A 24,866-nucleotide genomic window follows, 5' to 3' on the forward strand; every position below is an offset into this window, starting at 1 on the left:
AACACAAGAGTAAGACAACTTCCAAGTTTATTGAATAGAAAATGCAGGGGAATTCCCTGGCTCTCCAGTTGTTAGGACTCTTAAGTTTCCAATGCCAGGGGGCCAGGGTTTATCCTCAATCTGGGAACTAAGATACCACAATCCATGCAGCCAAAAAAAAAAAAATATATATATATATATATTTATATATATAAATATTTATATATTTTTTTATTCAGATAAGTCAAAAATAAATGGTACCCCAAGAATACTGGGTGGCTTCCCAGATGGTACTAGTGGTAAAGAATCCACCTGCTAATGCAGGAGATGCAAGAGACTTGGGTTTCATCCCTGGGTCAGGAAGATCCCCTGGAGTAGGAAATAGCACTCCACCCCAGTAGTCTTGCCTGGAAAATACCACAGGCAGAGGAGCCTGGTGGGGTACAGTCCATGGGGCCGCAAAGAGTCAGACAGGATGGAGCATACACAAGAATAAGACTGATTCAAAATTTTAAAAAAGAAAATATAATATTATCTTCTCATTCCACCTTTCCTTCTTCTGCCCTCAATTAGGGTGGTTGCAGGAGGAAGTGAGGTGGGTAGAACTGGCATGTGGACGGGTTAACATACACATTCAGTCTCGTAAAACTGCTAGGTTTATACCAGCCTCCTCTCTCTAAAGCTGGGTTTTAACATCTTTCACTGATCTCTTTTAACATAGTTTTATGGGTGGAATAATTTCTTCAAGGTTTTTGGCCCCAGGAGTCAGACTCTTCTCTTTCTTAGCCACCCTTCTCCAGGCTGGTTCCCTCACTCACCAAGAATTCAAGACCAACTGCCAAAAACTTTGTGTTAAGCCATCCTCCCCCATGCTGGGGCGTCTCCAAGGCCTTGCTCAAGGACATACTAGGCAGTTATCTGCTGACTTGATTGTTTTTCCCTTGTGATGTAAACTTAATAATGAAGTGAGCTAACACTCTAACTATCCAGAAAGGTAACCTCATAAAGACGAACAGCAAAGCCCATCTGTATTCTTCCTTTGCCATTCTCATCTACTTACAGTTACAGATATGGTGTTATAAAGAACACGCTTTAGAGACTTCCCTGGTGGTCCAATGGCTAGCACTCCAAGCTCCCAATGCTGGGGGCCCCGGTTTCAGCCCTGGTCAGGGAACTAGATCCAGCATGCTTCAACTAAGACCCAGCATGGCCAAATACATAGATATTAAAAAAAAAGAAGAAGAACACATTTTAATGAGTTTACTCCAATGATGATTCAAAAGTCCTGTTATCCAATCTCCCAGCCCTAGAGCAGTTTGGGAAGAATTGATCATTTTTCACTAAAACTGGAGAACACAATTTTCCATTTAGGAAATCACTACTTAGTACAAGGAGCTAGCTATTCACTCCAATAGTATAAAAGGAGGGATACAAAGAATATCCTCTCTTTGTAAAAATATAAAGGAGAATATGGTCAAAACATTCTCTGCCCTCTAGGACCTTACAGCAGGGCTAGGTTGCCTTGCAGGGTCTGACCTGGTCTAAACGCAAAGCTTCCATTTACAGAAGAGATAAAAGTTCCAAGATAGGAAAGGAGTTTTTTGCTTTTTGTGTCTTAGGAAATTGGAATCTGTATACTCCTGCAGAATCACCGGAGGAGTCCTTTGAAAGAGTGGATGGGGTTTCAGACCCAGTTTCTTTTCCCTGGGGGACTCTTAGGTGCTCCTTAAGTGCACTAGTATTCTGTTCCCCATTTCACTACAGTGTCTGTCTGGATGCATATCATCTCCCCAAAGGACCCCTGAAGCCTCTCTGTTTCCTCCAGCCTCACAATACACCACAGCCCAGAGCAGAGCTTCCAGCATGCCACATTGAAGCTGATTTTTTTTACCACCCCGCCCCCTAAATATGCTATCCCTGGGTCTCATAGAGACCAGACTCCTAAATTTTATTACACTGAAGTAATTACACCCAAATACACTCTCCCCGAAAAAAAGTCCGAGATGAAATGCAGTACTTGGATGCAATCTCAAAAATGACAGAATGATCTCTGTTCATTTCCAAGGCAAACCATTCAATATCACAGTAATCCAAGTCTATGCCCTGACCAGTAATGCTGAAGAAGCTGAAGTTGAACAGTTCTATGAAGACCTACAAGACCTTCTAGAACTAGCACCCAAAAAGATGTCCTTTCCATTATAGGGGAATGGAACACAAAAGTAGGAAGTGAAGAAATACCTGGAGTAACAGGCAAATTTGGCCTTGGAGTACAGAATGAAGCAGGGCAAAGGCTAATAGAGTTTTGCCAAGAGAACAAACTGGTCATAGCAAACACCCTCTTCCAACAACACAAGAGAAGACTCTACACATGGATGTCATCGGATGGTCAACACCGAAATCAGATTGATTACATTCTTTGCAGCCAAAGATGGAGAAGCTCTATACAGTCAGCAAAAACAAGACTGGGAGTTGACTGTGGCTCAGATCATGAACTCCTTATTGCCAAATTCAGATTTAAATTTAAAAAAGTAGGGAAAACCACTAGACCACTCAGGTATGACCTAAATCAAATCCCTTAAAATTATACAGTAGAAGTGAGAAATAGATTCAAGGGATTAGATCTGATAGGCAGAGTGCCTAAAGAACTATGGATGGATGTTCATGACATTGTACAGGAGGCAGTGACCAAGGCCATCCCCAAGAAAAAGAAATGCAAAAAGGCAAAATGGTTGTCTGAGGAGACCTTACAAGTAGCTGTGAAAAGAAGAGGAGCAAAAGGCAAAGGAGACAAGGAAAGATATACCCATTTGAATGCAGAGTTCCAAAAAATAACAAGGAGAGATAAGAAAGTCTTCCTCAGTGATCAATGCAAAGAAATAGAGGAAAACAATAGAATGGGAAAGACTAGAGTTCTCTTCAAGAAAATTAGAGATACCAAGGGAACACTTTATGCAAAGATGGGCACAATAAAGGACAGAAATGGTATGGACCTAACAGAAACAGAAGATATTAAGAAGAAGTGGCAAGAATACACAGAAGAACTATACAAAAGAGATCTTCACAACCCAGATAATCACGATGGTGTGATCACTCACCACTCTTGTCAAGCCAGACATCCTGGAATGTGAAGTCAAGTGGGGCTTAGGAAGCATCACTACAAACAAAGCTAGTGGAGGTGATGGAATTCCAGTTGAGCTATTTCAAATCCTAAAAGATGATGCTGTGAAAGTGCTGCATTCAATATGCCGGAAAATTTGGAAAACTCACCAGTGGCCACAGGACTGGAAAAGGTCAGTTTTTATTCTAATTCCAAAGAAAAGCAATGCCAAAGAATGCTCAAACTACTACACAATTGCACTCATCTCACACGCTAACAAAGTAATGCTCAAAATTCTCCAAGCCAGGCTTCAATAGTACATGTACCTTGAATTTCCAGATGGTCAAGCTGGATTTAGAAAAGGTAGAGGAACCAGAGATCAAATTGCCCACATCCATTGGATCATCAAAAAATCAAGAGAGGTCCAGAAAAACATCTACTTCTGCTTTATTGCTACACCAAAGCCTTTGACTGTGTGGATCACAACAAACTGTGGAAAATTCTTAAAGAGATGGGAATACCAGACCATGTGACCTGCCTCCTGAGAAACCTATATGCAGGTCAAGAAGCAACAGTTAAAACTGGACATGGAACAACAGACTGGTTCTAAATCAGGAAAGGAGTATGTCAAGGCTGTATATTGTCACCCTGCTTATTTAATTTATATGCAGAGTACACCATGAGAAACGCTGGGCTGGAGGAAGCACAAGCTGGAATCAAGATTGTCGGGAGAAATATCAATAACCTCAGATATGCGGATGACACCACCCTTATAGCAGAAAGCGAGGAAGAACTGAAGAGCCTCTTAATGAAAGTGAAAGAGGAGAGTGAAAAAGTTGGCTTAAAACTAAACATTCAGAAAACTAAGATCATGGCATCTGGTCCCATCACTTTATGGCAAATAAATGGGGAAGCAATGGAAACAGTGAGAGACTTTATTTTGGGGGGCTCCAAAACCACTGCAGATGGTGACTGCAGCCATGAAATTAAAAGACGCTTGCTCCTTGGAAGAAAAGTTATGACCAACCTGGACAGCATATTAAAAATCAGAGACATTACTTTGCCAGCAAAGGTCTGTCTAGTCAAAGCTATGGTTTTTCCAGTAGTCACGTATGAATGTGAGAGTTGGACTATAAAGAAAGCTGAGCGCGGAAGAATTGATGCTTTTGAACTGTGGTGTTGGAGAAGACTCTTGAGAGTCCCTTGGACTGCAAGGAGATCCAACCAGTCCATCCTAAAGCAAATCAGTCCTGAATATTCATTGGAAACTCCAATACTTTGGCCCCTGATGTGAAGAAGCGACTCATTTGAAAAGACCCTAATGTTGGGAAAGATTGAAGGCGGGAGAAGGGGACGCGACAGAGGATGAGATGGTTGGATGACATCACTAACTCAATGGACATGAGTTTGAGTAAATTCCGGGAGTTGGTGATGGACAGGGAGGCCTGGTGTGCTGCAATCCATGTGGTCGCAAGGAGTCGGAAACGACTGAGCGACTGAACTGATCGACACTGTCCCCTATCCGCATTCCTCCGATGCGGATTTTATGCTTTATTTTCAGCCCTAGCTAAACACAGATGGGCTTGCCTTGTGGCTCAGCTGGTAAAGAATCCGCCTGCAATGCGGGAGACCTGGATTCAATCCCTGGGTTGGGAAGATCCCCTGGAGAAGGGAAAGGCTACCCAATCCAGTGACTTTCACTTTTACTTTTCAAACTCGGACAAAGTCTGAATCCCATAGGGTTCTCTGTCGTCTCCAGTTCGGTTTTATTTCAAATCCAACAGAACTGATACTTTCCAATTGTGGTCCTGGAGGAGACTCTTGAGAGTCCCTTGTACAGCAAGGAAATCAAACCAGTCAATTCTAAAGGAAATCAACCCTGAATATTCATTGGAAGGGCTGATGCTGAAGCTGAAGCTCCAATACTTTGGCCACCTGATGCCAGGAGCCGAATAACACGAAAAGACCCTGATGCTGGGAAAGATTGAGGGCACGATAAGGAGGCGACAGAGGATAAGATGTTTGGGTGTCATCACCGACTCAATGAACATTTGTTGTTGCTCAGTTGCTCAGTCGTGTCCGAGTCTTTTTTCGACCCCATGGATAGCAGTACGCCAGGCAAACTTCAGGAGACAGCGATAAACAGGGAAGCCTGGCTTGCTGCAGTTCATGCGGTCGCAAAGAATCGGACACGACCGAGCGACTGAACAACAGCCTAGCTCCACAACCCTCCTCAGATTCTTTTCTTCTCTCGTGCCCGATGCACCGGGCTACGGTTGAGGACCAGCCTCGTGGATCTCGAAAGTGAATCCCGCCCGGGGCAAACTGAGCGAGTTTAAGCATGAAACCCGCCCAACAACTCATGGCGTCAAAACGCCCTGCGTTCCGGTAGGTCCTACGCACTCCTCGCGGGGTGGGGTGCTCCGTAGTAACCCAGTTGGAGCCTGAGGTGACCGCTTGTGGACCTCTCGTGGACATTCACGGAAGTGCAATCGAGAGAAGCAAGCAAGAAAATCAACACAGGGCAGCACGCCAAAACAAGCCTTACAGACGCAAAGAAGCTCCTCCCCGCTCCTTCCGTGGAGATCCGCCTCCATCATGCGTCTCGGTGGTTGACTTTTTCCCCCTTTGATGACTCGGCCATCGACCAGCCCGGCCTGTCGTTTCCCAGAAGGCCCAGCGCCGGGAAGGGGTTTGCAGCTGCTCCGTCATCGTGCGGCCCGACGCGAGCCCGCGCTCGTGTGCAGGCCCGGCTCGGTTCCTGGTCTCCGGTGCGAGGGTTTACGCGAGGCCCCGGCCTCGGTCCCCGGACTAGGCCGCGACCCCGGGCGCCATGAAGCAGGAGGGCTCGGCGCGGCGCCGCGGCGCGGACAAGGCGAAGCCGCCGCCCGGCGGAGGGGAACAAGAACCACCGCCGCCCCCGGCCCCCCAGGATGTGGAGATGAAAGAGGAGGCGGCGGCGGGTGGCGGATCAACCGGGGAGACTGCTGGCAAGACGGCGGCTGCGGCGGCTGAGCACTCCCAGCGAGAGCTGGACACCGTCACCTTGGAGGGTACGAGAGCTTGGGCCGGGGACGTGCCCTGATCACGGGTGACAGCACCCGATGGTGTAGCCTCTCCTTGGGACCCCAGCGTAGCCTCCACCACCGTGACTTGGGGGTTCCTTGGGATCACCCCCAGTGCCTGCTCCCGCTACCCTGACACTCCCGACCGTGGCCCGGATAACTGAACAGTCTCTCTAGACTCTGGCCTCCTCCCTTCTCACACACCCTCCCTCCACGGGGAATTGCATCTAGAACTAGGTCTCACCGGGCCCTTAGACTCCCTCTTCTAAGTTCTCTCCTCTTACCTTATTATTCCACTTATATCTCATCAGACTGATTCTAGTGACCCCAATGCATGACTGATCTCTACAAAAACCAGTGTCTGTATTTATCTTTGAAGGGAGATAAGGATAACACAGAATACTGACCCCTGTGTTTTAAGAATGATTGCTGTTGTCTTAACTACCTTTAGCAAACTCCGCTAAGAGAGCCCTTTCTGCTTAGTATCTTGCTTCCTCGTTGCTCTAATTGAACTGCCCAAACGATCCTATCTCGTTTTTCCCTCCCTTCAAACCCTTACTCCTGCTCTGTTTCTAAAGAGTTTAAACACATGATACACTTTGAACTTTTTAGTTGTCATTTGTTTGAGTTCCTGATACTCACCTCCCACCTAAACTGTATACCAATTCCCCCATTTCTCTTCTCCTTGGTGCCTGTTCTCAGTTTCCACCTCCTCTTGTTTCTCCAAGTTTATATTTCACTTTTCCAACTTAGAGCATCCTGTCCATATTTGGAGTGGGTAGAGTGAAGACTCCCCACTGTGACCCTGGTGCTGTTGCCCACTTCTGGGTCAAGTAGGAGAGGACTATTTATTGGATTTTCTCTCTGCGTAACTGCATGAGATACTAGCTCAAAAACATTGAAATAAGCAAAGTTACGCTCCTAGGTGGTGGTTTGAGGATGTGATAGTGTTGACTGCATCAGCTCCTATTCTAATACAAAGGAATATGAATACAAGGGAAACTGAGAAGCTACCAATTGATGGTGCTCCCTTATTTCTGGACATTTGTTTCCATTTTCCTCCATTATAAATAGCTTTGCAGCCATCATCTCTGCCCACGTATTTGATCTATTTCTATAATTACTTATTCAGTATAGATCCCTGAGTTGAGAGGGTAAATATTGGTAAGGTCTTTGGTAGATATGTCCAGGAAAACTGTACTGATTTACATTATGCAAACAGAAATGTCCTGGTCACCCCTGTACTCTGTATGTTATCATTTTTCAAATACTGTTAGAATGGTTATTGAAAAATGTTTTCATTTGTGGTTATTTGAATACTGCTGAAACATTTTTCGTGTCTATTTGTCATTCCTCTTTCATATTGACCATTCATACTCATTTGTATTTAATCCTTTATACAAGCTCTTTATTGAATATGCATCTCTGGCCACATTTGTTGCAGATATTTTTCTTTTGCTACAGTTATTAGAAGGATTTTGTTTGTTTCTTTTTCTATGAAGTTCTTTAAGTCTTTTGTGTGTGTATGTGCGTGATTTCTCCTATTGTTTGCATTTGGAAAGTGTTTTCCTATTTGAAGATCTGCTAAATCCCCACGTGTTTTTGTTTTTCATTGTTTTGTTTTGTTTTTTTCCTTTTTATGTCACCCTCTACTTCTTCTCCAACCCAGCTTTATTTTTCTGTGTCTCTTGGTTATGTCTTAAAATTAGCATATGGCATCCATAAGTATTACTCAGTCCTGTTAGAGTAAAAGAGGGGGCTGGCCACATCCTGACATTTGTAAGCGGCTTCCTAAGACTGCTTGGCTGGAGTGGTGGAGGGGTAGGAGGAGTTGCAGTTCATGTTTTTCCTCCCCTGGTCCTCCACAGACATCAAGGAGCATGTGAAACAGCTGGAGAAGGCAGTGTCGGGCAAGGAGCCTCGGTTTGTGCTGCGGGCCCTACGGATGCTGCCTTCCACGTCCCGCCGCCTCAACCACTACGTTCTGTACAAGGCTGTGCACGGCTTCTTCACTTCCAACAATGCCACTCGAGACTTCTTGCTACCCTTCCTGGAAGAGGTGAGTGGAGTCAGGCCAGCGCAGAAGTGTGGGCTTGGCTTGAGACACACAGGGACACACATTCCACCCTGGGTAGCTGTGTGCCATCCTGGAGACCTGTCTTATTACCTGCCACAGCCGAGACACGAAGCAAAGCAGCCCCCTCATCTGCCCTCTAACGGGGACCATCCTTCTGCCCAGTAGGGTCAGTATTCTGAGTCAGGAAAAGGATCTGAGAATCAGGACCCTTCCAACTACATTCATTTCCCACCACTCCCAACACAGGGCCTAGGAGAAGGTTCTACCATCTCTTTGCCTCTGAAGCTTCACGATGGAGGATGTAGAGAACAGTGGTTAAGGGACTTCCCCGTGGCCCAGTGGTTAAGACTCCTCGCTTCCACAGCAGGGGTTGTAGTTGGATCCTTGGACGGGGGACTGAGATTCCACATGCCCTGCAGTGTGGCCCCACCCAAAAGAGAACAGTGGTTAAGAGCCCAGGTTTGGGGGGAAGGTTGAGTTTTTAACCCCAGCTTTACCATTTGGTGTTGAACCTAACTTCCCTGTGCTCTAGGGGGATTCTAGGTTTCACTGCTGTGGCCTGGGTTTAATGCCTGGTCAGGGAATTGAGTTACGCAAGCTGTGTGGCTTGGCCAAAAAAGAATAATGAGAAAAAAAAATTTTTTTTGGTGGTAATAAAGAAATTTGGGGGGAAATTGACATATATATAGTATTTATTTTCAGATCTAGTCATTAAAACTGGAATAATGTGTAACAGATCAAAAAACAATCGTGGTGGGAGACTTGATTTGATGTATGTGATGAACAGCTCGGGGGCACGTTGTGGGGCAGTTGCTGAGGACAGGGAGGCTCTTAGAACCGTGTGCGGCACAGAGTGCACGTCGATGACGTTAGCTTGCTGGTGGTAGTTGTCTCCGTGCCGGGAGAAACCTCTCCTTTTCCTTGCTGACTGTATAACTTCTCTTATCATCCATGGTACAGTTCAAGTCCTGCCCCTTCTTAAACTTCATTGGCCCTTCAGCTACCTTCATCTCCCTAAAATTCTATATGCTTACAATCTGTTTCATAGATGAAAAACTCAGGAAATCCCCAGAGTGGACAGTAAGACTTTACTGTCTGGGAAGGGGGAAAAGCACCCTCCCCCAGCCCTGCTTGGAATATTTTTTAACCTGTACATCTCTGAAGTCTCCCACCACGATTGTTTTTTGATCTGTTACACATTATTCCAGTTTTAGTGACTAGATCTGAAAATAAATACTATATATGTGTCAATTTCCCCCCAAATTTCTTTATTACCACCAAAAAAATTTTTTTTGTCTCCTTATTCTTTTTTGGCCAAGCCACACAGCTTGCGTAACTCAATTCCCTGACCAGGCAGTAAACCCAGGCCACAGCAGCGAAACCAAGAATCCCAGCCACTAGACCACCAGGGCACTCCCGGTCTCATTATTCGTGATCTCATCTCTAGAATTATATCACTTTATTAAACAGAATTTGCAGTGGTTCCAAGTATGGTGGTTTAACCTCTAGTTAGGTTGTAGGCTCTCTGAGGGGTCCTTACATTGTCCTTTCTGTCCCCGTTCTATTCTATAAGGATGTTATACTTCTGCAACCCTTTTCTGTATTGATTTTATCGCCAGCCTTTTTGACTTCCTTTCAGTATTTTTGTATCCCCAGCACCCAGAAAAATCTTGGCACACAGTGGGCACTTAGTAAATCTCTTGAAATAATAGTGAGTGCCTAAGAAATTCCTGGTTGATTGATCTGACTGAGCTCTTCCACGATAACTCACGTCCTCTCCTAGCCCATGGACACAGAAGCCGATTTACAGTTCCGTCCCCGAACAGGAAAAGCTGCGTCGGCTCCCCTCCTGCCTGAAGTGGAAGCCTACCTCCAGCTTCTCATGGTCATCTTCCTGATGAACAGCAAGCGCTACAAAGAGGTATCCAAGACCAGAGCGTGTGACTAACACGCCCCAGGCAGTGTGCATGGGGTCAGTGGGGGAGATGGCCTCTTGTGAAGAAATAGATCATCATTGGGTCATTCACTGCCCCCCAGACTCTTCCCCAACGTGAGAATGCGCCCAGCCCCACATCTGAGGAAGACCCCTCAACTCCTGCTCCGGCCCTGGGAAAGGCCTGCCATGGTCACTCTGTACCTCTCTGTGGCGCAGTCCCCGGATAGTGGATGCTTTGGAAAGAGTAGATTTGGAGGCAGAAAGACCTGGCGTCAAATCCCATTTGTACCTTAGGCAAATTGATTTCTCCCAGCTGTGTGTAAAATAAGACGAACTGCCATTCTCACAAGTTTATCATTAGTATTAAAAAAATAATACATTTAAAAAATACTTGGCACAAAGTATTTTTGTGACCTGCAGAAAGTCAGCATTCCCGACGTGTTAATAAATGGCAGCTCTTACTGTGGATCTGAAAGGCTCCATTGTGGATACGACTCTTCCAGCACGGCCTCCAGCTGAGGCAGCTGCCCTGGCAGGCTCAGCTTCTCTCCCAGGGGCACACCCAGGAGGTGACAGGTCTTAGGCCTCAGTCTGCTGTTTTATTTTTTCCTCGCTTTGCCACTGGTTGGTTTTTGTTTGATTGGTTGCTCTTTAGCTATAATTCACCCACTTGATTGGGTTTTTTTGTATATTCACAAGGTTGTACAACTGCCCTCCTGTCTAATTCCAGACAAGCTTAATCACTACCCCACCAACCCTCACGGCCCCCCACAAAGAAAAACACCTTACCTGTTAGTAATCACACCTTGTTCTCCCCTCCCCCCAGCCCAGTAATCTCTTGATACTTTGTGTCCCATGGATACTATGTGCCTTTTGTGTCTGACTTCTTTCGGTAGCTTAGTGTTTTCTAGGTTTATCCACGGTGTAGCGTGTATCTGTACTCGGTTCCTTTTTATGGAGGAGTAATATTTCATCACATGGATATACCACATTTTGTTTAACCATTGATTAGATGATAAGCACTTGGGCCAGTTCCCCTTACTGGTTATTGTGAAAAATGCTGATACAAACATTGGTGTGCAAGCTTTCCTGTGAACGTATGTTTCCAGTTCTCTTGGACCTCTGCCTAGGAGGGGACTTGCTGGCCCGTGTGGTATCTCCGTGTTTAAATTTTGAAGCACTGCCGCTTGACTCTCTTTTGGCTGCCTCCCCAGGCACAGAAGATTTCTGATGATCTGATGCAGAAGATCAGCACTCAGAACCGCCGGGCCTTGGACCTTGTGGCTGCCAAGTGTTACTATTATCATGCCCGGGTCTATGAGTTCCTGGATAAGCTGGATGTGGTGCGCAGGTACCAGTGGCCAAGGGTCTCGCTTGTGGCCCTCGGGGTCAGCAACACGGTCAGAGCTGTGGACTTGCAGAGGGCTGGGGCCTGGGGGATGTCAAGGGCCCAGCAGGAAGTAGGGGTGACCGTTAATACGCCCTGAGCTGGGGGAGGGCTCGAGAGGCTGAGACAGAGATGACCACTGGCCCGCTAAGTCCTGTCCCCCAGGTTCCTCCTCTCACCGCACGTCGGGGAGGACTGTTCAGCGGGTCCGAGGTACGAGGACGGTAGACTCTTCAGCGGGTCCGAGGTACGAGGGCGGTGTGGCCGAGGCCCTTTGTTTTGCGCCTGAAACTACCACAGCGTTGTTAATTGGTTGTGCTCCAATATAAAGTAAATAAAAGGTTGTTTTTAAAAAGTACAAGGACAGGCTAGAAAGCCTTTCAGTCCTCTGCCTGGAACCCATGGTGGCTCCCCATTCCCCTCGGGGAAAAGCCAGAGCCCTCCTGATGAAAGCTTTTGAGGCCTCCTAGGGTCTGGGCCCCCACTCCCCGACGCCTCGCTCTTCCCCGGGCGCACAGCTCCCTCGGCCGAGATTGCCCTCCTCCCTGCGTCCTTCAAGCCTGTGCTTAACTCTAGCCTTCTCAGTGAGTCCTGCCCTGACCGGGCTGTTGAAAGCACAACTCCCTCCCGTCCTGCTCACCCCTGTCGCACTTACCCTGATTTCTGCGTCACCCCCCACCCCCACCCTTTGTCATCCTCACAGTACACTTATTCATCATGAGAGTTGTCTGTCTCCCCCTTCTGAGTGCAGGTTCTCTAAGCAGAGCTCCATCCTCTGTGCGCCCAGACTGGTGCTCTACTAGTTGACTGTTCAGAGTTGTTATTTGAGGCCTTGACCTCATTTCTCTCCTTTTTGCAGCTTCTTGCACGCTCGGCTCCGGACCGCCACCCTGCGGCACGACACAGACGGGCAGGCCACGCTGCTGAACCTCCTGCTGCGGAACTACCTGCACTACAGCCTGTACGACCAGGCCGAGAAGCTGGTGTCCAAGTCTGTGTTTCCTGAGCAGGCCAACAACAATGAGTGGGCAAGGTACCTCTACTACACAGGTGAGCAGGGCCCGCGCCAGCCGGGAGGTGTCTCAGGCTCACTCGGCACAAATTTGCTAAGAATGTGGTACCCGTGATGCCTAAGAGGTGCTCTGGTTTGTGGGGGACCAAGGTTTGGATAATGCTCTTGTCTTGATCAACTCTCCTCTTCTCACACCCAGGGCGCATCAAAGCCATCCAGCTGGAGTACTCAGAGGCCCGAAGAACAATGACCAACGCCCTTCGGAAGGCCCCTCAGCACACAGCGGTCGGCTTCAAACAGACGGTGAGCAGCAGCTCTCTCTCCCCTTTGACCCCCTTACTCATCTGATACCACGTTAGTGCTGTTTCCCCATCTGAGGAGCCAGGAAGGCATCCTTACTTTGTCTTTGTGCCCTAAAGGTGGCATCACGTGTCTGTTTCCACATAACATTGTTCAGGGCACCTTAGGCAGACACTGCCTGCACCTCTGGCAGTGTATATCCCCAGTCTTCTCCCTGGTAGGTAGGTTTAGAATATTCCTGACTCCCCAGAAGATCCTGTAGTCTTTTCACGCAAGGGTCTTGTTTGTGTTGATAAGCTCTGGACTCTTTATCTAGTCCCTCAGGTGTCCCTTTGGGAGCAGTGGTGTCTGTGGCCAGGGAACCCAGGGCCCTCCTTAAGGTGGCCGACTCAGGTGGAGGTAAACCTTGGCCATGTCAGAGCTGTCAGTCCCCAAGTATATTTCTTGAGTGCTGACCTTAATACTGGGCACTGTGAGGGATAGAAAAGAAGGATTAGAAATGGTATTTGCACTCAGAGAGATGGGTGCAGAACACTTGAAGCAGAATGGCTTGAAGGCTGTGTAAAATCACAGAGCCTAGCAGCCAGAATTAGGACCCAGCTTTCCTAGCCACAGATCACTGCTCCCACACACACACAGACATCTCCTAGCCCTTGAAAGAGAGCAGGATGAGCATGTACACCGACGAGCTCAGTGTGGTAGGAGCTCTGGTTTGTTTCATTTCAGCAGTTCAGAGAAAGGTGAATTCAGTTGTGGTAAAATAAAGAAATCTTTAAACAGTTACATTTGATCTGGTTTTTGAAAGATGGGTTGAATTTTCATAGAAAGGGGTGGTTTTTCAGACACATAAGGTACATTGCAGGATGTGAGATTGCTTACAATGTAGGACACACACTAAACCTTCTAAAAATCAGTAAAAATGCATGTAATTGACATACAGGCTGTGTCGCACACCAGGGAGAGGTGTCATGGGGTAAAGCAGTGTTTTCAAACCAGATTTAGCTGTGGATGGATAAGGTTTCGAGTTTTCTGTGGTAGACCCAGGTTGCAAGAAGGAGCAGAGGGAGCTGGAGTGAGGTCTTGCCCATGGACTGTTGGTGAAGGGGCCAGGAAAGAGGTGGAAGGGCTGCTCGAGAGGTGAAGAAGCAGAGGTGGGGGAACTTCCCACCCAGAGAGGCTGAAGCAGATAGGTGACGAGCCAAGGCCTGGGGAGAGGTAGGAGGGATGGGCTAGAGAGCCCCAGTGGAGAGCCGGCTTTAAGTAAAAACGGGGAGCGTGAGAATGGGTAGAGACAGACATGGACTTTAACGTGGCATCTAAAGCAGAGCAGGTAGGTGTGCCGTCCGTAACTGTTCCACGTTCTCGCCTTGGGGGATCTCATTTGCTTTCACAGCTTAGCTCTCACCTCCACAATGCGTCACCAGAGTCCATTAATCTGTCTTAATCTGCCTGGTTGCTGTAGCAAGACTGGCTGGCTTAAGCAGCAGAAATTTATTTTGTTCTATTTCTGGAGGTGAGAAGTCCAAATTCAGGATGTTAGTGTGGCTGAGTTGTTCTGGGGGCTTCTCTTTTGCTTGGAGTTGTCCATCTTCTGCTGTCTCCAAATGGTCTTCCTTCTGTGCATATCTGTATCTCTAATTCTTTTTGTAAGGACCCCAGTCATAATTGGATTAGGGCCCACTCACATGACTTCATATTCCCTTCATAAATCTCTTTAGAGATTCTAGCTCCAAATCCAGTCACAATCTGGGGTAGTCAGGGGTTAGGGTTTCACCATAAAAATCTGGGGTTCACAGTTCAGCTCATAATACAAGTTTTGAGCCCTCTCACGAACCCAGACCTGCAAATTCCACTTCTCAACAAACATCTCCATTAAGGTACTTGCTGGCTCCTCACACTCACCTTGTCCAGACCCGCTTGTGTGCCCTTTACGGTCCTTCTTGCTCTCCTGATCTGCATAGAAGCCTTGGGTCATCTTGGGCTTGTCCCCACCTTCCCCATCACCGAGCCGTCTGTTGATTTCCCTGACGGCTTTGGTAGTCATCTCCTCTCTGATGTTGCCCGTGCCCTTGTTCGAGCCACCAACACTGCCAGTCACCATCCTCCCCTCCGCCAGCCCAACTTCCCCTGCCTGACTCAGTGGAGGTCCTGGCCGGTCTGCCTGGTCCAGGAAGCTCACATTTTTCCCATTTCCTACCCAGTAAAGTACTGTGGGTCTTGTGGATCAGGTAGTTCAGGTGGTAGTACTGTTATTACACCCGTTCTAGGGAGGAGGAATCCAGAGACTCGACGTTTCTAGCTAGCAAGTAAAGACTGGCATTCTGTCTCCGAGCTCAGAACTCAGCCTGGCACTCAGAACTGGGCGTCCCGAGTCGTGCCCCAGGCATCTCACCTGACAGCCCTCCCACCCCCTCAAGTACACTGGCCTCTTCTCCAACCTGTCCCCTTAGCTGAGGCATTCTCCCTCCTTTTTCTGCTTCATCAGAATCCTCAAGGCTTGGGACTTCTCTCATGATCCAGTGGTTAAGACTCCGTGCTCCCAGTGCAGGGGGCACAGGTTCTGTCCATGGTCAGGGAATTAAGATCCTGCGTGCTGTAAGGTGTGGCCAAAAAAGTACCGGTCTGCCATTGCTTAAAAGAATCCTCAGAGCTCATGTTAATTTCTGCCATCACCATGGCTTTCCCCTCACTCATGGAGTATGCAGAGGGACAGGGTAGTGGTGAGCGCGGGGACCACCCCGGAAGGCAGGACCCTCCTTGCCCAGGTGTGGGCACCATCACCCACCCCATTTTTAAACCCTGGTCTCCTTTGTGATGCTGGCTTGCCCACGGTTTAGCTCTCTGTGCTCCTGTCCCTCCTGCTTGTGGGGGAAGTTGTCCCCTCCTCCCAGTCTCCCTTGCAGGGTGCTGCATCAGGAGGAGGGGCCAAGTTTCCCAGGCAACCCTGTCCCTCATACCCAGCTCATTCACCAGGGCTCTGCAGGCCCTTTCCTGTGCTTCTTCCTCTACCCAGATGATAGTTTACATGAGGTTCACCTCCGTAGCCAGCACCTTAGGCTGACTTGCACCCATCGCCGAGGCCTCTGGGCCTGCCTCCTCGCGGGTTCTGAGCCATAGAGCCTGCCCGTCCAGCCTGTAATTTGGTTTGCCGTTTTGGAGCCTTGTGCACTGACTGGCCAAGTGAAATGAAGCTGCGGGCCCGCTGTAGTCAAAGGGTCAGACCCCAAGGCAGAGCTTCGGTTCCACATGCAGCACAGCTTGAGGGTTTTCCCCTCTCCGTGGGCCCAGTCCAGTGCCGCTGTCCCTTCTTGTCCAGTGTGTCTGGCTGAGTTGAAGCCCCCTTGGTTCTCTCCTCCCACCCTGTGGGGCTCCCTGCCCTCTGCCTTCCAGGTGCACAAGCTTCTGATTGTGGTGGAGTTGCTGCTGGGGGAGATCCCAGACCGGCTGCAGTTCCGTCAACCATCCCTCAAGCGCTCACTCATGCCCTACTTCCTTCTGACCCAGGGTAAGGCAGGTCCCCTCCCAGGGCGTGCCGCCCCCTGGCACTGTGTCCCCTCTGGTGTGTGTGCCACGGGCAGCATCTGACCCACTCCTCTCCCCACCGCAGCTGTCAGGACAGGAAACCTAGCCAAGTTCAACCAGGTCCTGGATCAGTTTGGGGAGAAGTTCCAAGCAGATGGGACCTATACCCTCATCATCCGACTGCGGCACAACGTCATCAAGACAGGTGTGGGTCGGGCTTCAGAATCTACCTTCCAGGGTAGGGGACGCGGGTTCAGTTCCTGGTCAGGGAACAAAGGTCCCACGTGCTGCGGGGCAGCTAAGCCCACACGCCACAGTGAGAAGCCCTTGCGCTGTAACGAAGACCCAGTGCAGCCAAACTAGAAAAAAGAAAAGGTAACCTGATCACTTAAAAAAAAAAAAGACAAGTGTGGATCAGGGTCTGAGGGAGCCCTGGAAGCAGGACTGGGACTCGGCTTCTCTGGGGCTGGGACAGCGCTGTGGCCCTGGGCGGGTGAAGGGTCTGTGCCCAGCCTCTCCTCCCCGCGGCCCTCCTCCCAGGTGTGCGCATGATCAGCCTCTCCTATTCCCGCATCTCCTTGGCGGACATCGCCCAGAAGCTGCAGCTTGATAGCCCAGAGGATGCAGAGTTCATTGTCGCCAAGGTGGGCCTGGTTCGGGGGCCACAGATGGGGTGTTTTGGGCACGAGGCGGGAGGGGGTTGACAGCTAAAGCAGTGGCATGCCCAGCTTACATTGAAGCCAGGAAGCTGCCAGAGGGAGTGTCTGTGTGTGCACAGATGGATGTAGGAGAGATCAGGGAGGACAAAGAGATGAGATGGGACGTTCTCAGACTTAGAAGATGGACTTTCTGGTGACTTCTCCTTGCTTTGGGGCCTGCAGGCCATTCGAGATGGCGTCATTGAGGCCAGCATCAACCACGAGAAGGGCTACGTCCAGTCCAAGGAGATGATTGACATCTATTCCACCCGTGAGCCCCAGTTAGCCTTCCACCAGCGCATCTCCTTCTGCCTGGATATTCACAACATGTCTGTCAAGGTGAGGGGCCCTGAGCTGCAGAGCCAGCCGGGCAGCAGCACGCTGCCACACCCACAGGCTCCTAGAGAAGACTGGCTTGGTTTGGGGCCCAGCTCCCAGTCTCTAAAACACTGGGGGGCCAGAAGGGGCAAAGGACTTGGCTTGTGGGACCACAACGCCTCTGTGGACTTAAAGGGCCTGGTTGCCAGGAAGGATCAGACTGGGGTTTAGAGTGCACGGTTCTGGATTTGGTGCCAAATTTGAGTCATTTACCTTCTCTGAGTCTCTATGTCTCCATCTGCGAGACTGATAGTGAGGTATTACCTGCCCTGCCTGCTTCACAGAGTTGTAGAGATTGGATGAAATCACTGTCTTGGGGCACTTAGCAGTCTGAATTGTGTAAAGGGTAGGATCACCATCTTGGTCCGCAAAAGGCTCCTAAGCCCCTGTGGGTCAGGTGCTGGTACTGTCGGCCACCGTTTTTCCTGGTCTCTCCCCCCAGGAGACCAGGGATATCACTTTGTCTGAAATCAGGCCAGTGCTGTGCATGAAAGGCCCTTTGTGACTGGCCCCCTGTGTCTCTAGCCTCACTCCCCAGGACCGCTCCCATCAGCCCCTCCCCGCCTTCTCCCAGCTGGCCCCACTGAGCTCCAGCCTAACCTCTCACACCTTGAATGGCTCTGCCTAGAATGCCCTTCCTTCCACTCCTGTAGGCCATCTGTTCTTCCTCCTTCTCACTGCCAGTTCGCCTCCCTGCCTGACTGGGAGGATCGGTCGTCTATCCCTCTGGATTTTCTTTTTTAGTGTTTATCACGTGGTGTCACAGGTCGTTAGTCACCATGCCTAGCTCCCCCAGCAAACTAAACTGGGGAGTGTCACCTGTCTGGTACATTGCCTGGCACCCAGGTGCCCGCCTCCTCTTCATTCACTCCTCTCTCCATTGTGCTTCAGGCCATGAGGTTTCCTCCCAAATCCTACAACAAGGACTTGGAGTCTGCAGAGGTAAGCTGCTTTCTGCTTTGGGTGGAAGGGGAAGTTTCTGGAAAGCCTGGGTGGGTCGGGCTGGGTGCAGACCACGAGCCCCCGGCTGGTCCTCAGCCCCCGCCCCCCTGCCCTCTTCCCCAGGAGCGGCGAGAGCGGGAACAGCAGGACTTGGAGTTTGCCAAGGAGATGGCAGAAGACGACGATGACAGCTTCCCTTGAGCTGGGGGGCTGGGGAGGGGTGGGGTGAGTGGGGACTGGCTCTGTCTTTCCCCCACGGGGGTCCCCTGCCCAGGGAACTGGCTCCTCTTCCGACATGGGGCACACAGACTGCTATGTGCAGGGGGTGAGGGGTGCAGGGAGCCGGTCACCCCACCTCATCCCAGGGCCCCTCCTCAGCCGGTGACTTAGCACACGGGGGCAGGCGGGCGGGCGGGCAGCCTCCCAGGGCAGGGTCCTGGCTAGTGGTGTGGGCAGCACGATGGGGGAGCGCTCTCCTCCAGGGAGTGGGGCACCAGAACTGGGACATGTGTTAGGTTGTATGTTTTTTGAAGCCTCAATTATGATTTTTAAACAATAAAAATTTCTCCAAAGCTCCTTGTGTATCTCCAGTTACTCTATTTTGCCCTCACAGGTACAGTGTTAACAGGCCCAGATTTTTCTCCTGACCTGGGAGTGCCAGCCCCAGGCATGATATGAGGACCTGATGCTGCTGTAGATGAGGAGGCAGCCAGGGGGCTGGGTGAAGAGACTCTGATCTGGGGTCAGAAGGGCCTGGGTTTACTCTTTCGCATCTAACTGGCTCTCAAATAATTGGGCAACTCTCTAAACCTCTCAGGCCCCTTTGCCAGATCTGTCAAATAAATGATTATACTCAGTGATCTCCTGGCTCTAAAATTAGGAATCTAGGCTTCCAATGGATCAAACAAAATGTGAGAGTCTGGCCCTCAGATGAGATTCAGTGAGGAGAGAAGGGTCTCCAGCGAGGCTGCACCATGTTGGGAGCAGGGTCCTGCCCAGCTGGCCCTTGAGGGGGGAGGATGGGCTCCTCCCTGAGAGCAGGGAGGAGTGGTCGGGCATGAGGGGGCTCTCTGGCCCCCAGCCCACCTGCTCCAGCAGCATATGGTGAGACGGTGGGCCTACCCGGCTCTCCAAGTCTTCAGCCACTGCCAGTGGCGCTCCCCTCGTTAGGTCATTTGCGATATTCGTGTTCTCGGGCTGGCACCTGGGGCGTACTTGTGCCATACCTTCCTGCCAGCTCTGTTATCTGAACGATGCCTCATGGGTTTCTCCCTCTCAGCTGCAATCCCTCTCTTGCTCTCCAGCTTGCTGATTTCTTTAATTTTCTTTTTTTATATATATTTATTTGGCTGTACTGGGCTTCCCAGGTGGCGCTAGGGGTAAAGAACCCATCTGCTAATGCAGGTTAGACATAAGACACACCAGTTCAATCCCTGGGTCTGGAAGATCTGGAGAAGGGAATGGCAATACGCTCCGGTATTCTTGCCTGGAGAATCCCATGGACAGAGGAACCTGGCAGGCCACATACAGTTCATGGGGTCGCACAGAGTCAGACACGACTGAAGCAACTTAGCACGGCACGGGTCTCAGTTGCTGCACACGGGATCTTCGATCTTCACTGCAGCTGTAGGATCTGTCTTTTTTAGTTGCAACAAACGGGATCTTTAGTCTCAGCATGCCAACTCTTAGTGGCGGCATGTGGGATCTAGTTCCCTGACCAGAGATTGAACCCAGGCCCCCTGTACTGGGAGTGGGAAGTCTTAGCTCCTGGACCACCGAGGAAGTCCCTCCACCTTGCTGATTTCTACACGTCTTCCAGACATCCTGCCTCTTAGTGATTCAACTTCCCAGCTTCTGAACCACTCACTTACTGATAATGGAATTCTTCTCTTAGGAGGTCGTTTGTATGAAAGCCTTATCTTTCCAACTAGATTGCAGACTCTTAGAGAACTTGAGGCATATCTGTGTCTCCAGGACTGCCCAGTGCTTAGCACACCGAGTTGAACAAAGTCTTGTTTGTTAGGCGAGGTCCGCTGTATATTCCCAGGTGGCGGTAGTGGTAAAGAACCTGTCGGCCAATGCAGGAGACAAAAGAAATGCAGGTTCAAGCCCTAGGTCAGAAAGATCCCCTGGAGAAGGGCATGGCAACCCACTCCAGTATTCTTGCCTGGACAGAGGAACCTGGCGGGCTACAATCCATACAATAGGGTTGCAGAGAGTGGGACGTGACTGAAGCAACTTGGCATGCACGCACTGCATTTTCATCTGTGGATAGCCCTAATCCCATCAGAGGCATGTTTTAGACTGGCCTTGCTTTCATTCCTTGCATCCAAACTTTATTTTCTAAGGATTCAATCTCTTCCCCATTTTATAGGCCAATTAAAAATCTAATAGATCTTTAGTTCCCTTCCAGGAAGGATGAGGACTAACTGAGCATCGCCCCCACGCCGTTCCAGGGTGTGAGGACAGGCTTAGGTGGGCTGTGAACCCTGGCCTGTGTGACGCCAAGTGAGGGTCCCATTCTGTGGGGTGTGTGCAGCCTTCCAGTCTCAGCCTGCGGCTCTGCTTTCTTGCTGGTTGGTTGGTTTTTGTCCTCCCATTGCTGTCCTTCTGGCCCTTGACCTTTGTCTGACCTTTAAAATGACTTTCTGGGGCTTCCCTGGTGGCTCAGTGATAAAGAATCTGCCTACCAATGCAGGAGACACGGGTTCTGTCCCTCACCTGGAAAGATCCCACATGTTGCAGAGCAACTAAGCCCATGTGTCACAACTATTGAGGCTTTGCCCAGGGCTCAGAGCCCCAACTACTGAAGCCCAAGCGCCCTGGAGCCCGAGCTTCACAAGAGAAGCCACCACAATAAGCGCTTGCGACGCAGCTAGAGAGTAGCCGCAGCTCACCACAACTAGAGAAAAGCCCACACAGCAACGAAGATGCAGCACAGCCAAAAGTGTGTGATAATTAGTTGTAATTGTTATTATTCAAAATGACCAGTCTTGAAGTCACCACCAGCCCAAAGTGCCCCAGACCCTTTCCTGGTTGATAATGCATCAGAGTGTATCAATCCTGTTCACAGAGTTGGGGTTATTTGTCATGATTTCCTGGTTCTCACCAACCTTGAGTCTATGGGCCATTTTTCTGTCTGCTCAGTATCTGGAAGTTTCTTGTAATTCATCCTCATTGGCTTGGCTTTCTTTTCCTGGAGAAATTCAGTGTTTTTTTTATGCTTGGAGAGTTCACTGTGTTCTCTACCTCCCAGTTTTGTTTTTTAGTTAGAAAACTACAGAGAAGTACAAAGAATAACATGACATAAGTTTGAAGCCCATCTTTCCCTCAAGACAGCCACTCTGCTAAATTCAATGGGTAGCCTTCCGGTTTACACTTTTCTACTTTTACTACAACATACGGTATTGTCTTGAGTTTTTAAATCGTTGCAAATGATGTATCACCTGAAAGGAAGTTCCTTTCACTCAATATGGGTTTTGAAGTCTAATCATGTTTAAACCCACACCCAGCACCGTTCCAAGGACTAAGAATACAATTGACTAAAACCAAATCCTTTCCTCGTGGGTTTTTATTCTGGAAGGGTGGGGAGGCACACGTGGTGTGAATGGGCCACAATTCATTAATTTACTGGTGGCCACTGGCTTCCTGTTGCAAACAACATTCCAGAGCACATTTCTGTGTGTCCCTTTGTACATGTGTCGTGTGTACACAGCTTGCAAACTCTTCTTCAAGGGTCTGACAGTACGTTTTTTAGACTTGTGAGCCATATCCGCGGTTACAACTATTCGCTTCTGCCCTTCTTGAAAGGGGACCTGCGTAAACAATATGTAAACAAATTATTTATTTTGGGCTGTGCTGGGTCTTCACTGCTGTGAGGGGGCTTTCTCTGGTTGCAGCGAGCAGGGGCTGCTCTCCAGGTGCAGTGCAGAGGCTTCTCGCTGCGGTGGCTACTCTGGCCTTGGACTGCAAGCCCTGGGTGTATAGGCTGCAGTACTTGCAGTGTGTGGGCTCAGCAGTTGTGGCCTGTGGGCTCTAGAGCACAGACTCAGTAGTCGTGGCACCCGGGCTTAGTCGCCCTGCGACCTGTGGGATCTTCCCAGGCCAGTGATTGAATCCGTGTTCCCTGCATTGGCAAGCAGATTCTTAATCACTGGGCTACCAGGGAAGTCCTGAACAAATTATTTATGAACACTGGCTTTTCGTGATTTTTACATGCGATAAAATATTCTTTTGATTTTTTTCCAGCCATTTAAAAAAATGTAACACTCATTCTCAACTTGGGGTGTACATATCTCAGCCCACAGGCCAAGTCTGCAGCAAAGGCATTACTCCAGAGCCTGTATAAAGACTCTCTGGGGCTTCCCTGGCAGTCCCGTGGTTAGGACTCAGTGCATCCACTGGGGCACAGGTTTGATCCCTAGTTGGGGAACTAAGATCCCCATGTGGTGCGTGTTGTAGCCAAAAATAAAGGGGGGTGGGTGGGTGGGAAGTGCTCCAAGCCCAGTTCCAGATGAAAACAGGAAGTGTGAGTGGAAGCTATCCACCCGCTCTGGCTATTGAGAAATAACTGGGAAAGCCCTGAGGAAGCTGGAAGAGTGAATAACAGCTGGGGGTCTCTGGGGCCAGGCCCTTTGAGAGATCGTTTCAGTCTGGCTCAGCCCACATGTATCAGAACCAGTAACTATCTCTCTGCCTGGTCTTTACTCTCTCACGGGTGGGGCTGAAACCTGGACTGAGCTGTCATCCAAAAAGTACATCTCTCTGAATAGGAAGGCAGTGCAGTAAGAATGACAGGGGCTCAGGAAGGGTGGCCACAAATCCTGCCCCTGATTTGTTCTGTGATCTTGGGCCTTTCCCTTCTCTGAAGCCAACCGTTGTCTATAATGGAGATTATGCACACTCGGTTGACAGGATGAAAGACGAACATGTCATGGAAGATGCCTGGCATGTAAGAGGTGTCCTGTAACTGTCAGCCAGCATTCACCCAGATTCTCTCTGTGTGGGATGGAGGCCAGAACACCTCCCTGGCCAGACAGTCCCACTTTCTCTGGAAGCAGCCCACCCTATCCTTCAACACCTCCGGTAGTTAGAACACTCTCCTCTTGAGCTGAAAATTGACTGGCCGTGGCTTCCACTCCCTATCCCACTTCTGGTCCCTGAAACCATGCAGCAACCCTCTCCTCTTTGCCAGACAAAACTGCCAGTTTGCGGACATTCCTGGTGGGCCGGTGGTTAAGACTGTGTTTCAGGTTCAATCCCTGGTCTGGGAACTAAGGTGCCGCATGGCACAGCCCCTTCACCAAAAACCATTTTTTTTTTAAAGAAAAGTCTGCTTTTTTTCAAATCAACATCTTGAGTCCTTTCACCATTCTGGCCACCCTTGTTAGAATTAGCATTTTCTGAGCCCAACATCTGAAACACCTGCATTGTAAGTGAAAATTAAAGTTTGGGTCCAGAGCTGGCCTGGTCACAGGTGAGGAAGGCAAAACGCAGAGATTCAATACTTAAGAGCTGAAGACTCGGGCACAGGGCAGACCTTGGCTCTGCTATTTGGGGGCAAGTCATTTAACCTCTTCAAGATCCGATTCATCTTCTGTAAAGGGGGAGATCTTTCTGGTAACTTTGTCATAAGGCTTATTAAAACAGTGCATTTGCCAGTGTGCAGGAAGTGCTCCTTGGACTGCAAAGAAATCAAACCAGTCAATCCTAAAGGAAATCAACCCTGAATATTCATTGGAAGGACTGATGCTGATGCTCCAATACTTTGGCCACCTGATGCAAAGAGCCGCCTAACTGGAAAAGACCCTGATGCTGAAAACACTGGGGGCAGGGGAAGAGGGTGCCAGAGGATGAGATGGTTGGATGGCATCATGGACTCAATGCACAAGAATTTAAGCAAACTCCAGGAGACTGCAGAGGACAGGGAAGCCCGCTGTGCAGCAGTCCATGGGGTTACAAAGAGTCTGACCTGATTTAGCGACAATAACAACGGGGACTGCCCAACACATTATCTGTGGTGGGCTGTGTACTCTGGAGGTTCTTAAGGCGAGGGAGAGGAGGCATGACTGTGAGAACTCTTGCCCTGCCTCTCAACAGTTCTGCTAAATTCACCCCTCTCTTCCCATGAAGGTGGGCATAGAACTGGGCTTAATCAGTTGCCTGGCCTAAGGTAGAGTCGGGGCCAGGGCTGTCCAGCATGGCCAGGACCAGAGGCAGGACGTGAATTGATTCATAGTTGTTGGCCCTGCCAGCTGTGACCACCAGGGGGCACCTCCACCCCAGAGATGGCCTGGACCAGTCAGACACACCCACTCCTCTTCCCAAGACTGTTCTGGCACCTGGGGGGGTTAACTGGGAGGGAAAGTGATAGTCTCAGATGCAGTTGGCCACACTGCCCCAGGCAGGCCCCATGGCCTGTGGAAAACACTCAGACCCGACGCAGAGGTCTGGGTTATAACTCTGACTCTGCT

The 24,866-nt window shown here is 49.5% G+C and overlaps 1 protein-coding gene across 1 annotated transcript; it reads left to right on the forward strand.

Annotated features, from left to right (window-relative positions):
• The first annotated feature begins 5,765 nt into the window (after nt 1–5,765).
• Nucleotides 5,766–18,969, forward strand: PSMD3 (proteasome 26S subunit, non-ATPase 3). The gene is given in 12 exon segments (NM_001045900.1): nt 5,766–6,129; nt 8,010–8,200; nt 10,002–10,139; nt 11,369–11,505; nt 12,401–12,591; nt 12,753–12,856; nt 16,244–16,358; nt 16,461–16,580; nt 16,916–17,019; nt 17,257–17,412; nt 18,343–18,393; nt 18,517–18,969. Coding segments are annotated over 12 exon segments (1,605 nt in total). The 5' UTR covers nt 5,766–5,909; the 3' UTR covers nt 18,595–18,969.
• The last annotated feature ends 5,897 nt before the right edge of the window (nt 18,970–24,866 follow it).

The sequence above is a fragment of the Bos taurus genome, chromosome 19 (assembly GCF_002263795.3).
Source record: "Bos taurus isolate L1 Dominette 01449 registration number 42190680 breed Hereford chromosome 19, ARS-UCD2.0, whole genome shotgun sequence".
Classification (NCBI taxonomy): Eukaryota; Metazoa; Chordata; class Mammalia; order Artiodactyla; family Bovidae; genus Bos; species Bos taurus.